The following is a 16,699-nucleotide window of genomic DNA, read 5'->3' as shown; positions in this document are numbered from 1 at the left end:
TGTCATAGGAGAGGTTAAGTTAACTAGGTTTGTATTCACTAGAATTTAGCAGAATAAGAGAGGAATGTTTCTAACTTAAGGATATCAAATTATGATGCTGAGCAGACCAGACATGCTGAGTATGTTACTCCTGGCTGGGGTGTCGAGATGGTCACAGGTCAAGAGGTTTAGGGCTGAGATCAGGAGCCATTTCCTCCGCTTAGTGAGTGGTGAACCTGATCTTATCACAAGCGACAGTGGAGGCCAAGTTGCTGAATGTTTTTAAGGAGATAGATTTTTTTTGCCACAAAAGGCATCAAGAGGCAAGGGGAGGGAGTGGGAGTTTGGTATTGAGATAGATGATCAGGTGTGATTGTATTGAATGATGGAACAAGCTCAAAGGACCTTGGGGGCTTGATGGTCAGTGCGGTCTCAATGGATCAAGGAGTCTGTTTCTGTGCTGTGACTGAATGGCCTACTTCTGCTCCTGCTTTCTCTGCCATTGGATATGATGAACAAGAACTGTCCAATAATTGAAAGTAAGGACAAGACAGGCTGCAATAATTTTAAAATAGTTATTCATTGACATTGTTCTGTAGTGTCAAGGAACATTCATTTAATTGGAATGTACAATGAAAATGCATCGACAGTCAAGAGTATAAAGGATCTCACCTGAATACTTCTAGTGCAATCCCTTACAACCCTCACCCCATCTCTGCAAAGATGACTTTTTCTAATTACCTTCTTACAGTATCCAGCAGCAATAAATCACATTTTCAGTTTTCGACACATCTTCCCATCCACATTTCCCTCCAGCAGACATCAGATACTCTGATAAGTTGCCCAACTATGCAAGCATGGACAGAGGGTAGACCGACTCTCCGAACCTCACTGAGCTTGGGCCTGACCTGTCTCCACACGTGTGCACAGTAGGATAGCAACCAGGAGCTGGTCTTTCCTCTCTGTAGCTCAGATATAGGAAGGACAAACCCTGAAGCCTAGACTAATAATCATCCTGGTTTGTACAGATGGTATCCCACTGCACAGGGTGTTCACCCATTCAGCTACTGTAAGCATTTGACACTCCTATGGACAAAATAAATATTGTTGCCCCCTCCCTTGAAGAGTTCTTGAACCTCCCTTGTAAACATTAGGGAATGAATGAGTGCAAAATATTCCACACACTATCTAAAAACAATACCACACTGACAAGGGTCTGATCCTTAAGTGGCTGTTAGTCACTTTGTTCAAATGTTGATTATATTAAACAGCTATCAATAAAAAAGCATCAGACCTCTCAAATTAACTCACAGTCCAGGCTCTCAGATACATTAACAGGTAACACCTACTGGGATGACTATGCTAATCAATATCACACCCTTTGCAATGGGGAGTTTATTTTCTACATACATCTCTTCCTTTAGTTAATACGCTTTAGACCGTTAAGTGACAGGGCATGACACAGTGAGTGGACCGACTGTTCCCCAGCTCTGTGCCAATGAATCCCCAAAGTTATAGACTGTGAGACACATGATTGCCCTTATTTTTACTAGATCACAGCCACGGTAATCAAGCATTGCAATTTTCCCATCTGGTCCAGCCCCAGAACTACTTATCCCACTAGAAGAAAGTGGACCATCCATTCTGGGTGTGATGTCAATGTGGCACAGGTAATTCTGGAGCTGGTCCATGCTGCAACTCCTCCTCCCCTCATCACACGTACAATGTCCATAGAAAATGGCTGGTGCTAAATGCCAAACATTTTATTAATAAAACTTAATAAAATTTAGTGATTTAAATCTGTTTCTGTGGAATTTTGCTGGACATTGGTATGCTCAATCCTAGAATAAAACTAACTAGCTTCACAATTTTGTTATTAAGATCTATTCTTCATTGGTGAAAAGGCCTGTATCTATTGATGTAGTTCATATTAACACCATCCTTTCCTGGTAAAACAGGGAAATCCTACCCAAGGCAGCATCCCCTAACATCAGCAGCAAATGGGCTCTCACTGGTCCAGAGAAAACAAAATCTATTTAAAAATTTTCCTCAGCTTTTGAAAAAAAAGTCCCTAAAAATTCTGATACAAATATCGGTTGATTAATACTGCTTGCTAACGTCTTTCATTTATCAAAGTCACAGTTGAAATGGAAGTAAAAGATTAATCTTCGTAGCACCAGCAGCCTCCCTCTCCTTCGGAGGTGCTCCCTACGACACTTCTTTTCACTCATCCCCTCTCAGTCTTCCTTCTCTGTGGGCTTCTGCGTTTGCACAGCTATGCTGGTGCAATATGCCGTGTTCTTGTCGAGCAACACCACTGCTGTCAGGGCACCTGGAGGAGTGGAGAGAAAGGATTAGTGGGGGGAGGGTGGACAAAGAAAACAGAAGCAAGAGAAGAAAAAAGCAGGGAGATTCTTCAAGGTTGACCGACACAGGAGTGACCCAGACCCAACCCTGACCCTCAGTGCAGCCTGCGTGAGCTTTGCACATTCTCTATAATGACCCCACAGGAGGTTAATTGGCCACTGTAAATTGTCCGTTGAGCAGCAACGCCAGAAGGTTATAGAGTGAAACAGCTCGGAAACAGGCCCTTCGGCCAAGTCATCCATGCCGACCAAGATGCCCATCTAAGTTCCATTTGCTCACATTTGGCCCATTTCTCTCTAAACCTTTCCTGTCCATGTACCTGTCCAAAAGACTTAAATGTTGTTATTGTACCTGCCTCAACCACTTCCTCTGGCAGCTCGTTCCATATATGGACAACCCTCTGGGTGAAAAAGTTGCTCCTCAGGTTCCTAGTAAATCTCGCCCCTCTTACTTTAAACCTATGTCCTCTAGTTCTTGATTCCCCGATCCTGGGAAAAAGGACTGTCTACATTCACCCTATCTATGCCCCTCATGATTTTATACACCTCTGTAAGATCATCTCCACGGTTCACAGGGAGAACATGCAAATTTCACTGGAGATCAGGATCGAACTCGGGTCACAGCAGCACTACCCGCAGCATCACTGTGCCGCCCACAACGCTGCATTTCATACTAGACTGAAGCTCCAGCCAGACGCGAGGTCCTGTGGCCCTCCCTTGACCACTACAGACCATATGTGCCCACAGTGTGGAGGGGAAGCTACCCCACCAGTAAAGAGATGGTGAAGATTGTACATTACAATGGGAAACTTGGACCAGATGTGACCGAACGTGGCTGCCCCATCGTCAACCCATCAGTGAAGAAGGAAGCAAGGGTTCTGCAGATTTTCAACACAAACTGCTGTAGTGTCCGTTAAGGCTAAAGATAATCTATCACCCAATTGGCTTACAGATGACAAGCCAATCACTGCATGGTACATAGTCTCCACTGACCATAGTACGGGTGAGGTTGGCCATATTCAGTCTCTGGGCAACAGTATGCTCCCAATGGTATCATTGAAGGTCCTGCCTTCTCCTGCTCATCAACTGACATTTCTATGGGACGGACATTACTGGATCCTGTCATCAGCGGCTTGCAGGGTCTTGTTAACAAGGACTGCGGAATCATCAGCAATTTACAACAGAGGAGATTAAAGCAGCTGCACAGATACTTCCTTGAGAAATCTCTTTTTGATGGTTTCACAGCTTGCTGGTCCACTTCAGAGGGGTAAACTGTTGTTAGCGTGGGGGCTGGCGATGGAGTGACATGGAGTAGATGGGCCAAAAGGCCTCATTCCATGCTGTAAGCCTCTGTAATTCTGACCGTCGATAAAAAAAATCCATTAGTTTCCTTATCCCTGCACTATTCTTCAGGGAAGGGAATGCATGGGGAGTGGGCCTATACGTGACACTCATGTGTTTGGATTTTAACCTCTTGCTGAGGAAGTACTAAAGTAGTGGCTCAGGAAAGCAGGACAAAACTGCCATTCTCAGCTAATAAATTCTACATCCTTGGGACAGAACGATGGGACCTTCAGCTCCAGCTGAAGGGATGGACAAAGCTTGGGTCTTTGCAAGAAGTAAAAAAGAACTTGGAATTCGTAATGCTGTGTTAAGATATGATAAGATAATAAATGTATGTTGCTTGGCATTCATCAATTGGCTATCACCTTTCTCAAGAACTGTCCAATTCTGCCAAACCCAAACTGGACAACAGATAAATTCCAAGGTTTAAAAGCAGGATCTCTCTCTGATGTTGACGAACGGCTCTGTGAACTCAACCACATCTTTAGACGGTAAGTGATAAATACAAGAACTTGTATAATTTCAGTTGCCCAAATGACAAACCAGGTAGACCACCTTGAACCAACATCTTTAGGCTCCCTTATCCCCTCCCACATGGTCAGCAGTCTACTTACCCAACAGAGGTCCAAGCCAGTAAACCAAGGCGTATTCAAGAAAGGTATTTCCTTCACAGTTGAATGTGACTGAATAGGCTAATGCTGGGTTAAACACAGCTCCTGTCAGGTCTCCAGCTGGTGACAGAAAAAGATTAGAGAAGTCACAACAATGCAAGCGATATTCAGAGCAGGAAGAGGTTAAAGTTCAAGCCAGGCAGACTTTTTTTTTGACATATTCACTCTAGTACCTCGATCTGTTCTCTCCAAGTGTTTCCAGATCTGTTTATCTTGCCTGTCCTACTGACATTTCCTGAAATTTTATTCCACAAGAATGATAAGAGACAATTACCATCCATCATGTTCTCTGGACATCTGAAAACACTACACAACACAATGAGATTCGCACAGCAAACTCTCCTAAACATCCTTGTGATAATAACCAGACCATCTGGATTTAGCGATTGGCTTAAGGAATAAATAATTACCATGAGATCTTTATCACCCATCAGACTTCACAGCATCTCACTTTAATTATTTTTTTAAGTTATTCATTTTCAGCGCCTCATTTTCCGTCTTGGAACCTTGCAGCCTAACAGCATGAATATTGAATTCTCCCACTTTAGGTAATCCCCACCCCCCTTCCCCACAAACACCACCCCCCCCCCACCCCACCCCACCCCACACACACACACACACACACACACACTTCTTCCCTTTCCTAGCCTCTTATTTTCCTACTTTTTTTTGTTCTCTCTCCTTACCTTTGACCCACCCCCCAGTGGATCTGCTCTCCCCTCCTCCCCCGCACCTGCCTATCACTATCTCTTACCTGCATCTACCTATCACCACCTGTGCCCACCCCACCTCCCCTCTTTTGTCCACCTAACACTGCTCTGCTTTTCCCTCCTATATATTGGGCTTCCCCTTTTCCTATCTTCAGTCCTGAAGAAGGGTCCTGACCTGGAACGTTGACCACCTGCTTTTCTCCACGGATGCTGCCTGGCCTGCTGAGTTCCTCCAGCATCATCGTGTTTTTCATGATGACATTTCAGAACTGATAAAAGTTAGGAATCAAATGTTTTAAGTTAAAAAGGAAGGGAGGGATGGAGAGGACAAGGGGAATGTCTGCGATAAGGTGGAGACCCAGAGAGACTGAATGACACAAATGGTGGTGGTGCAAGCTGTAAGAGGGTGGGGAAGGCTTAGATGACCTTTTGACATGTGGTAACCTACTGGGCCACGAGCCAAGAACCGAGAAGTGGGATGAGTTGAAATAATTACTTTTTCAGCATGGAAAAGATGAACTGAAATGCCTCATTCTGTGTCTCTAGTTTCCCTTAATTATGGAGCTCAATTTTTTTTTGCTTTTAGCTAAGAGAGACTGGGAAAGTATCCTCAGAGGCCTACGTGAAAATTCTTTAATTTAGAGATATTTATTTATTAGTCACATGTACATCAAAACACACGGTGAAATGCAGCCCGCAAGTGTCGCCACGCTTCCGGCGCCAACGTAGCATGCCCACGGCTCCTAACCTGTACGTCTTTAGAATGTGGGAGGAAACCCATACAGACACGGGGAGAATGTACACACTCCTTACAGACAGTGGCTGGAATTGAACCCCGGCCTCCGGCGCTGTAATAGCATTACGATAACCGCTACACTACCGTGCCGCCTTCTCACTGATTAAACCCGGTGTTGGCAATAAATCTCAACTGTGATGAATTTCTATTTTTCATTTTGTTTCGATAATAGTACACTTGGGTTGACGAGCTGACCAATCCTGTGTGTCTATAGGACACTGGTCTGTGGTGTGACGGTGGTGAGAATTGCTGACAGGATAAAAGTGCGGGAGGAATTGGGGGTAGGAGGTGAGAAACAAAGGGTGTTTGTAGTTACATGAAAGGAAATTAAAACTATATGGAAGAAATCATTAAAGTAAAACCTGAACAAAGCAATAATTGTCATTATTACTGACTTTGATTTATGTAGGCCGAGAAAGTTTTTTTTTAAAAGTTAATTGAAGATACTCAATTTTACCAATATGTTGATCAAATTAATAGGGATGGCACACTTGTACAGCTAGAAGAGCCACTGCCTCAGAACGAGAAACCGGGGTTCAATCCCAACCTCTGTCTGTGTAGCGTTTGCACGTTCTCCCTGTGACCGTGTGGGTTACCTCCGGGTGCTCCGGTTTCCTCCCACATCCCAAAGACATGCAGTTTGGTAGGCTAATTGGCCGCTGTAAATTGCCCCAGGTGTGTAGGTGAGCTGTGGAATCTGGGAGGAATGATGGAATCTGTGGGGAGAATAAAATGTAGGATTGGTGCAAGTGGGTGGTTGATGTGGGGCGCGGACTCGGTGGACTGAAAGACCCATTCCATGTTGTATCTCTCTGTGTCTATAAAAGGCAATAATTTAAAAAAAAGAGCAAACCCAACCAAAAATAGATACCTAAAAATTAAATCCCCAATTATACAGCACACAATCAGGCATGTAATTTATCTAAAAAACTCCATCTACTCTGTGATCACTACTATACCATGACACAGGGGCTTCATTCACAATGGGCGAAACCAGAATTAGGAGCCATAAGGATACAAGGGAGCAGTTAACTGTGGAACGTCCTTCAGAAGGAGATGTTGAGGACAATTTCAAAGGTGCATTTAAGGGGACACGAGGGAGAGAACGCATCGATTAGGATTGGAGAGTGTAAACATTGACGTGGTCTTCCCTGATTCCATGGGCACCTATGTTTATTCCAGAGGGCCTACCGTGCTCCAATCCTGCGTGGAATTTGCTGCATCACACTCTAGCAAACGCAGCAGTGGTGGATGAGACTGGTCTGGGAATCCCTGTGGATTTTGGCTACAGCTTCAGTATGCTTCATGCATTCAAATACTCTCGCCTTCCTCATGAATATTTTACAGCTTTGCACTGTACCAGAGCTACAGCTTGTGATGTGCGATGTGTATTAAATGTGTATTAAAGCAGTGCACTGTACTGCTGCCGCAAAACAACAAACTTCACGACATACAAGTCAATGATAATAAACTCGTTTCTGAAAATGCAAACCCCTTCTTTCAACTTAAGTGGGCGTGAAATATTCCCCAGACTAGTTTGAAAACAAAGAGTTTCATTTCTAACATTTCCTTTATGCCTCTTTCAGGATTTTTCGACATACTTGTAGAAGGAAATGGCTAATGCAGCAATTATCAAGGAGTGTGGGGAAGAGAGCAAATATTGAGGATCAGCCATGATCATTTTGAATGGTGGAGCAGGCTCGAAGGGCCAAACTCCTGCTCCTATTTTCCGTTTCTACATTTACAGTCAACAAAGCACAAGACTGTTCCTCCTCCATTGAAGGAAATGTGAATCAGTGCACAAGCTACCTCAAACAGCCGTGTGATCATGGCCAGATAACTAGTTTAGTAATGTCAATTGAAGGATCAGTTTTGACCAGAGCATTTTCTCGAAAATAGATCTACAAGATCAATTACCATGCAGTGCTGCACTGCAAGGGTCTGTGTTCAAGTCTCTGGGTTGGGACTCGAACCCGCAACCTTCTAGAACAGGAGGTGAGACTGCGTGCTACCCATAACCACAGGAGAGCAGGGGAGTCGAGCAGGCCTACATTACAAAAGTTACTCATAAATAAGAGGGTGAAAGGTGACAGAGGTTAGGCAGGAATGTAGAGTTGAGGAGCAGACTCGATGGGCCGAATGGCCTACTTCTGCTCCTTTGTCTTGTGATCTTTGTCTTGTGAACCATGCTCATTATGTCAGCAGGCAAGAGGGGCCGAGTGGCTTACTCTTGCTTCTAGTTTGTATGTTCATATGGTTGTTAGTGCATTAATGAGATTATATACAATTGCCACATTAAGACTGCACTTCTGAAAATACTACAGAGTGTGTATGTTGTGAAGCTACTATAAAAATGCAGAGTTTATAATCTAAATAACCGTGGTTTGCTCATGGTCCCTTTAATTGAACTCTTAGTTCTAACCCAGTCATTGACTTCCCCAGAGACAGCCAGCTGGGAGACAGGGAGGGGAAGTTTGAGACCTCAGCTTTTCCAGATACCATCACCATTGAGAATATCACAGCAGTACTTAGAGAGGATATCCTGGAGGGATTGTCCAACGAAGCCATATGGAGAGGGAAAAGAGAGGGGCGATCACTTTGCTGGGGTTATACTATAGGTCTCCCAATAGTCAGCGGAAATTAGAGGAACAGATATGTAAGCAATGCAGAAAGGTGCAAGAGCAATAGGTTTATAGTAATGGGGTGTTATAACTTTCCCAATATTGACTAAGATTGCCTTAATGCAAGGGAGTGGAATTTGTTAAGCGCATCCAAGAGTAGTTTTTGAGGCAATATGCAGAGAGTCCTATCAGAGACAGGGTTGTACTGAACCTTATCTTGGGAAATGAAACTGAGTAGGTGGTGGAAGTGTTGGTGGGGGAGAGGGGATGCAATTTGGAACAGTGACCATTATTCCTTAAGTTTCAAGGTAGCTATAGAAAGGATAAGGTTGGTCCTCAAGTTAAGATCCCAAACTGGGGAAGGATGATTTTAATAGCATAAAAGAGGAGCAGGCAAAAGTAGATTGGGAGCAGATGCTTGCAGGTAAAACAACATCAGAAAATTGGGAGTTTTTTCCCCCATAAAAAAGTTAGTAAGAGTTCAGGGCCAGCATGTTCTGCTAAGGGTGAAAGATGGTAAGATTAGGGAACCTTGAATGACAAAGGATATTGAAGATTTGATCAGAATAAAGGGATGCATATGACAGGTTTAGGCAACTGCAATTGAGTGAATTTCAAGGAACATAGAGATTATAAGAGAGAACTTAAGAAAGACATTAGGAGAGCAACAAGACACAGATGAGGTATCAGAAGACTAGAGGACAGCTAATGTTGTCCCTTGATTTCAGAAGGGTTGCAGAGTTAAGCTAGATAACTACAGGCTAGTGAACCTTACATCAGTGGTAGGGAAATTATTGGAGAAAATTCTAAGGGATAGGATTATGTACATTTGGAAAGGCAGGGTCTGATCAGAGATTGTCAGCATAGCTATATGAGGGGCAAATCCTGTCTCACTTATTTGATTCTGTTGTTTTTTAAAGGAGATAACTGAGAAGATTGATAAAGGGTGGGTGCGATCCTTAGTACGCATTTGACAAGGTCTTGCATGGTATGCTAGTCCAAATGGTTAAGGCACATGGGATCCAAGGCAAACTAGCAAATTGGATCCAAAATTGGCTTGGTGATAGGGGGAGGGGATGGTGGTTGAAGGATGCTTTTCTGATTGCAAGTCTGTGACCAGCGGTGCACTGCACGAATCCGTGCTGGAAGCTTTGTTGCTTGTGATATATATTTTTGACTTGCATGTGAACATAGGAGTTAGGATTAGCAAATTTTCAGATGACATGAGAGTTGGTGCTATGGATAACAAGGAAGATTGTAGGTGCTAGGGGGTAAGTTCAAAGGAGATGTGTGGGGCAAGGTTTTTTTTACACACAGAGAGTGGTGGGTGCCTGGAATGGGCTACCTGGGCTGGTGGTGGAGGCAAATACGATAGGGGTGTTCAAGAAGCTCTTGGATACACACATGAATGTGAGGGAAATGGTAGGATATGGACATTGTGCAGGCAGAAGGGACTAGTTTAGTTGGGCATTTTATTACTAATGTAATTGGCTCGGCACAACATTGTGGGCCAAAGGGCCTGTTCCTGTGCTGTACTGTTCTATGTTCTATTGTCTAAGGCTACAGTAGGATACAGATCACTTGGAAGTTAAGTAGAGTGTTGGCAGGTGAAATTTAACCCCAACAAGTGTGAGGTAATGCATTTTGGCAAGTCAAATAGGAGTAGGATATATGCAGTAAATGGTAGGGCACTAAGGAATATTGACGAACAGAGAGACCTAGTGACCAAGTCAATAGTTCCCTGAATATGGCAACACAGGTAGACAGGGTGATGGAGGCATGTGGCATGCTTGCCTTCATGGGTCAAGGAACAGAGTATAAAAGTTAGGATGTTATGTTACAACTTTACAAAACACTTGTTAGACTGCATTTGGAGTATTTTGTGCAATTTTGATAGTCGGCACTACTATAAAGGATGTGATTACACAGGAGAGAGTGCAAAGGAGATTCATCAGAATATTTCCTGGATTGGAAAGATTGGATAGGATGTGCTTGTTTTCCCTGGAGTGAAGGATGCTGAAGGGTGAATTGATAGAAGTATATAAAATTACACGAGGCATAGATAGGGTAGATAGTCAGAATTTTTCTCCCCCATGGTAGAGGTATCAAAAACAAGAGGGCATAGGTTTAAGGTTGGAGGAAGGAGTTTTAAAGTGGATCTGAGGGCTACTTTTTGTTTTTGTATACACAGTGGCTGATAGCTGGAGCACACTGACAGTGGAGGTGGTGGAAACAGATACAATCGTTATGTTTATGTGGAATTTAGACAGACACTTGAACAGGCAAAGCACAGATGGGTATGGACCTACTGCAGGTAAATGGGGTTAATGTAGATGAGTGTAAAGATCAGCAAGGTCATGGTGGGCTGAAGGGCCTGTTTCTGTGCTGTACAACTCTACACGACCTACAGAAACATTCAGAAGTAACAATGAACCATCCAGAGTTTGGTGTGGGGGACATGGTGGAGCTCATAGTCAGAAGGTTGTACAGCACCCATTCACCCGACTGAGTCTGCACCAACCATCAACCACCCATTTACAATAATCCTACACTAATCCCATTTTATCCTCCTCACATTCCCATCAAATCCTCCCAAACTGTACCACTCACTTGCACTAGGGATAATTTACATTGGCCTATTCACCCATCAGCCCATGTCTTTGGGATATGGGAGGAAATCAGAGAACCCAAAGGAAACCACAGGGTCACAGCAAGGACATGCAAACTCCACACATACAACACTGGAGGGAAGGACTGAACTTGTGTCACTGGAGCTGTGAGCCAGTGGCTCTAATAGCTGTGCCAGTAGGGCAGAAATGAATAAGTCCACATGAGAAGGAAAAGGCTCTCGCAGCCACAATCCAACATCCTGCGAAAACTGAATCCTTCAGCAAGTTTATCTTTAACCCCACACAGTAACTGAAATCAGTTAAACTACAGTGCTCCCTAGTACACAGATTTCAACTGAAACAGTATTTTTTGTAAACAATTTTTTTGTTAAATAGTTTTCCCTAGATAAGAACATAAGAAATAGAATCAAAGATAGTCCATTCTCATGCAAAAAACAAGTTGGTGGAGGAACTCAGAGGGTCAGGCGGCATCTGTGGAGGGAAACGAACAGTCGATGTTTCAGGTTGAGACTCTTTATCTTATGATGGTCTAGATGAAGGGTCTCGACCCAAATCGTCGACTGTCCATTTCCCTCCACAGATGCTGCCTGGGCCACTGAATTCGTCCAGAAACTATTTTGCTCCAAGCTTCCAGCATCTTCATTGGTATTGGTATATTATTGTCACTTGTACCGAGGTACAGTGAAAAACTTGTCTTACAAACTGATCTTACAGGTCAATTCATTACACAGTGTCTAGTCTCCATAAACCATTCTCATATCAGCTCTGCCATTAAATAAGATCATGGCTGATCTTTTACCTCTGTGCCACTTTCCTGCTCTAATCTTACATCCCTTGCTTCCTTTAATAACTAACAATCTATCAATCTTTTACTTTCAATGACCAAGTCTCCACAGCCCTCTTGGGTAGAGAATTCCACAGATTCCCCACCCTCCTGGTGAAGAAATTTCTCCTCACCTCTGTCCTGGATGCCTGCCCTCTTATTTTGAGATGGTGACTCCTGGTTTTGGACACCCAGGCCAGAAGAAACATCAACCCCAGATCTACCCTATCAAGCCTCAGAAGAAATTTGTACTTTCCAATGAGATCACCCCTCATTTTTCTAAACTCAAATCAGTGTTGGGCCAGTCTTTTAACCTCTCCACATACCTGCCATCCCAGAAAACAATTTGGTGAACCTTTGCTGCACTCTTTCAATAGTAAGTATATCTTTCCTTTGCCAGGGAGACTAATCCCGTACACAATATTTCAGATGCATTCTCACCAGGAATCGATATAATTAAAGCAAGACATCTCTGCTCTTGTTCTCAAATCCTCTTGTGACAAAGGCCAACAGAATATTTGGCTTCCTCCAGTTTCTTACTGCTAACTTTTTGGTGATTCATGTACAGAGGCACCAAGACCTCAGAAAACCAACATCACTTTGTTAATAACTACATACTTCCAGAGTTGATCTGGTCACACATGGATGTCAAGGATCAGGGAACCACATGGAATTGAGATACAAATCAGCAACAATCCAATTAAATGACCTCTCCGTTTCTATGATCCTCTTACACCTTGAGGGCTCTAATGCATAGAGTTATACAGCACGGAAACAGGCCCTTCAGCCCAACTGGTCCACATTAGCCAAGATGCCCATCTAAGCTAGTCCCATTTACCTGCGTTTGGCCCGTATCCCTCTAGTACACTGCATACTGTGGCTCAGTGGACATCAAATACGCTCGTGCCTAAGCCAATTGGGTATTCTTTGCCTCAGCCCACAACGTGCAGTGTGCCATTCAGCCACGAAAAGCCTATACTCATTCAACACTTCAACAGCTGTGCATATACACTTCCAACAAGACGAGCAGTCGTGTCTGGGGAGGCAGGCCAGTGTCACTTATGTGGTATTATGACACTGACACAAGCTCTAGTCAATGAACACCCAGGGGCAGCACACAGCTCCAGCAACCTGGGTTCAATCTTGTCCTTGGGTGCTGTCTGTGCGGAGTTTGCATGTTCTCCCTGTGACCACGTGGGTTTCCTCCCACATCCCAAAGATGTGCAGGTTGGTAGGTTAGGATAGGATAGGATATCTTTATTAGTCACATGTACATTGAAACACACAGTGAAATGCATCTTTTGCGTAGAGTGTTCTGGGGGCAGCCCACAAGTGCCATCCAACGTAGCATACCCACAACTTCCTAACCCATACGTCTTTGGAATGTGGGAGGAAACCGGAGCACCCGGAGGCAACCCACGCAGACACAGGGAGAACGTACAAACTCCTTATAGACAGCGACCGGAATTGAACCCGGGTCTCTGGCACTGTAATAGCATTACGCGAACTGCTACACTACCGTGCCTGCCCAATTAATTGGTTCATTTGCCCAGGTTAATTGGGTACGGTCAATTTCCCGTAGGAGTGAGGGGTAGGACAACTGGGGTATGTTAATGCCCTTGTATGAAAGAATAAGTTATAGGGAAATAAATGGGAGAATCGAGTTGTTGGGTGCTCTGAGAGCCTGCATGGACTCAATGTGCTGAACATCTGACATAAGGAAACATGGGGCAAATCTACAGGGGTTAACTCAACCCAGTCTGAGAAAAATTAAAAGGGATTAGGGGTGAGGGGGTTCAATGGCACCAAAAATAAATTCAATGTCTTTGGTGTAAAGAGGTGACTTGAGCCCAGTGACCATTTCAGATCAAAGTCAAGTTGAGTTTATTGTCATATGCACAAGTATGGTGCTTTATGACTCTAAAACTCTAACTCGATCTGGACTACATGCGACTCCAGGCACACAGTGCGATTGACTCTTAATTGCTTCTTCAGTTTAAGGGCAATTAGAAATGGACAATAAATTCTGGAAGATATAGACATTCTGTGAAGGAATAAATAGTAAATAAATTCCTTGCTGTACTATGGTGACCAGATTGAGCTGGAGAGAGTGTTCTGGTGGGAAACCCCGTTCTCCTGTTCCAATGGCTGATAAAGGCAAGCATTCTACAGTAGGAACCACAAAAGACTGCAAAATGATGGAATCTGGACCAAAAAACAAACTGCTGGAGGAACTCAGCGGGTCGAGCAGCATCTGTGAGGGGAAATGGACAGTCGATGCTTCAGGTCGAGACACTCGAAGAGTCGACAGTCCATTTCCCTCCACAGATGCTGCTCAACCCACTGAGTTCCTCCAGCAGTTTGTCTTTCAATCTGCAATAGGAATGGATTGTACCTGCAAACACCAGGAAGGTGATTATTCCAACCACCAGATGCATCTTGGGTGTAGGAGCAAGGTGCTGGAACCTGAAGATGACGGCTCGCAGGCTGAAGGCACAGGCAAACTCCACGAGCATCCCGCTGCTTAACGTGCTGGTGTTCAGCGCCGAGGTACACTTGTGCTGGCTCTGGGAGTGATGCAAGTGCAGGTCGGACAAGTGCAGGGCCCAGATCACCTCGGACAGGCTGTGTGCGACTGCGGCAGCTGCCAACTGCACCAGTACCTTAAAGAGCGCCAGCTGCCCGCTGCAATGCCCACAGAGGAACTGCTCCAGGGAGCTCACTGGATTGCAGCTGGCGCTGCCGAAGGTGGAGATGTGGACCAGGGTGATGAGATAGACGAGCACCAGTGCCGGGCCCCACCCTGGCATCACCCCCGAGAGCCCCAGTAGACGCAGCTCGTGGGTGCAGAGGCACAGCTGCAGGGTGGAGAAGAGTTCAGTGGCCAGCTCCAGAAGTGGGGCCTGGGTCTGCCCACCCCGTCCCACCTGCGGGGGCGGGCACGGGGGCTGCAGCATCTCCCTGGCCATGCGTCGTAGTGCCTGGCACACTGTCACCGTGCCAGCCACGGTCCCCAGTGAGACCAGGACGTCATCCATCGCAAGGCTGGTCTACCAGGCTCGGGTCAAGGCGTGTAGGGGGACAAGGCTCTGCTTGGGAGGGGTGCACAGGTGATATAATCCCTGCTGGGTGAGCTGGGGAGGGGTGGTAGTAAAACCTCTGCTGGAGGACTGGGGTGATACACCTTCTGCCAACTGTGCTGGGTGGGTGGGGTGTGAAGGAGCAAACCCCTGCTGGGGAAGCTCGGGGAACAAAACCCTCTGCTGAGGGAGGGTTAAGCCCCTGGTTTGGAGATCTGGGGCGGTTATATCTGCTGGGAGAGTTGGGGAAGTTAAAGCCCCTGATGAGGGAAGTAATCCCCCAAATGGGAGAGTTAAACCCCCACTGGGTGAATTTAAACCCCCCGGTCTGGGAGAGGTAACTGCTGGGAGAAGGTTGACTGGACCTCCTGCTGGACAACAGGAGCGGGGTTAAACCCTTCTGCTGGGAAAACTGGAGCAGTTTAAACCTGCTGTGGGAGGAAGGTTAATCCCTCTGCTGGAGGAACTGGGACAGGTAAACTCCTTGTTGGAGGTTAGACCCCTCGTTGTAGGTAATCTGCCAGGTGAGGGGAAACCCTCTGCTGGGATTACTGGCGTAGTTTAAACTTCCTGCGGGGGCAGTGGAAGAGGTTAAGCCCCTGTTAGGGGTAACCTCCTGTCAGGTGTGGAAACCTCCTGCAGGGTGAATTTAAATCCTCTGCTGGGACTGGTGTAATTCAACCTCCTGCTGGGGGAAGGTTTAAACCCTCTGCTGGGAGGACTGAGGAGATTTAAATCCTCAGCTGGGACAGCGTTAAACCCTCTGCTGGGGGGACTGAGGAGGTTTAAACCCTCAGCTGGGGGGACTGAGGAGGTTTAAACCCTCAGCTGGGGGGACTGAGGAGGTTTAAACCCTCAGCTGGGGGGACTGAGGAGGTTTAAACCCTCAGCTGGGGGGACTGAGGAGGTTTAAACCCTCAGCTGGGAGGGCTGGGGCGGTTAAACCTCCAGTTGGGGAGTGTAAAGCCCCTGCCGGGGGAGTAGGCCGCAGGGAAGGGGGTGGGGGGGGGGTCCCACGGCGTCCGCCGCTCTCCGTCTCTCTCCCCGCCGCTGTCGCTGCGCGCTCCCGTGGCTGCGCGTTCCCGCGCCGCCGCCGCCGCCGCCGCGCTCTGTCTCCGCTCGAGCCGCTTGAACACGTGGAGGGGGTGGGAGGGGGGGCGGGGCCGGCCGTAGGGGGGCGGGTCTCCGCGTGGCCCAGTGACGCGCCTCCTCCGGGAGATCGGCGGCCAATCGGTGGCGACGCGCGAGTGGGCGGAGTCTCCCGGGGAGGCGGGGCAAAGGGGCGGGGCTACACGCTGGGCGTTGGTGGGCGTGGCGTGAATGGAGGAGCTGGGAGATGGGGGCAGGTAGGTAGCTGGGGCTAGTGAGGGGCAATTGCTGTGCACGGCAAGAACTGGGACAACTACTGACCATAGAAGGGGGCAATTGATATGAACTGGGGTTGGTGAGGGGCAATTATTGGACATGGCTGAACTGTAAAGGACAATTAGTAGGAGCTGGGGCTGATGAGGGGCTATTACTGGGCATGCCAAGAGCTGGGGCAATTATTGACAGAGCTGGAGTGGGAGGAATCAGGTCTATTATCACTGATATATGTTGTGAAATTTGTTGTTTTGCGGCAGCAGCATAGTGCAAAGACATAAAAAAGTTACTAAAAAAAAGTGCAAAAGAGGAATACT

The 16,699-nt window shown here is 46.1% G+C and overlaps 1 protein-coding gene across 1 annotated transcript; it reads right to left on the bottom strand.

Moving 5' to 3' along the window:
• Positions 1-1,533: 1,533 nt before the first annotated feature.
• Positions 1,534-16,134, bottom strand: aqp11 (aquaporin 11). The gene is made up of 3 exons (XM_052026755.1): positions 14,336-16,134; positions 4,304-4,420; positions 1,534-2,311 (listed from the first exon to the last, which is right to left on the bottom strand). The coding sequence occupies exons 1-3, from the start codon at positions 14,976-14,978 to the stop codon at positions 2,217-2,219; spliced, it is 855 nt and encodes a 284-aa protein (XP_051882715.1). The 5' UTR covers positions 14,979-16,134; the 3' UTR covers positions 1,534-2,216.
• Between the last annotated feature and the right edge of the window lie 565 nt (positions 16,135-16,699).

The sequence above is a fragment of the Pristis pectinata genome, chromosome 11 (assembly GCF_009764475.1).
Source record: "Pristis pectinata isolate sPriPec2 chromosome 11, sPriPec2.1.pri, whole genome shotgun sequence".
In the NCBI taxonomy this organism is placed as follows: domain Eukaryota; kingdom Metazoa; phylum Chordata; class Chondrichthyes; order Rhinopristiformes; family Pristidae; genus Pristis; species Pristis pectinata.
This window is presented reverse-complemented; position numbering and strand designations above follow the sequence as displayed.

What these genes read in the sequence shown, in the direction of transcription:
- aqp11 (XM_052026755.1), bottom strand. Translation starts at nt 14,978, where the DNA reads ATGGATGACGTCCTGGTCTCACTGGGGACCGTGGCTGGCACGGTGACA. An exon ending in CACCTTCCTGGTGTTTGCAG is followed by an intron (nt 4,421 to 14,335) that starts GTACAATCCATT and finishes TTCTGTCACCAG; the next exon opens with CTGGAGACCTGACAGGAGCT. An exon ending in CTGGCTTGGACCTCTGTTGG is followed by an intron (nt 2,312 to 4,303) that starts GTAAGTAGACTG and finishes CCACTCCTCCAG; the next exon opens with GTGCCCTGACAGCAGTGGTG.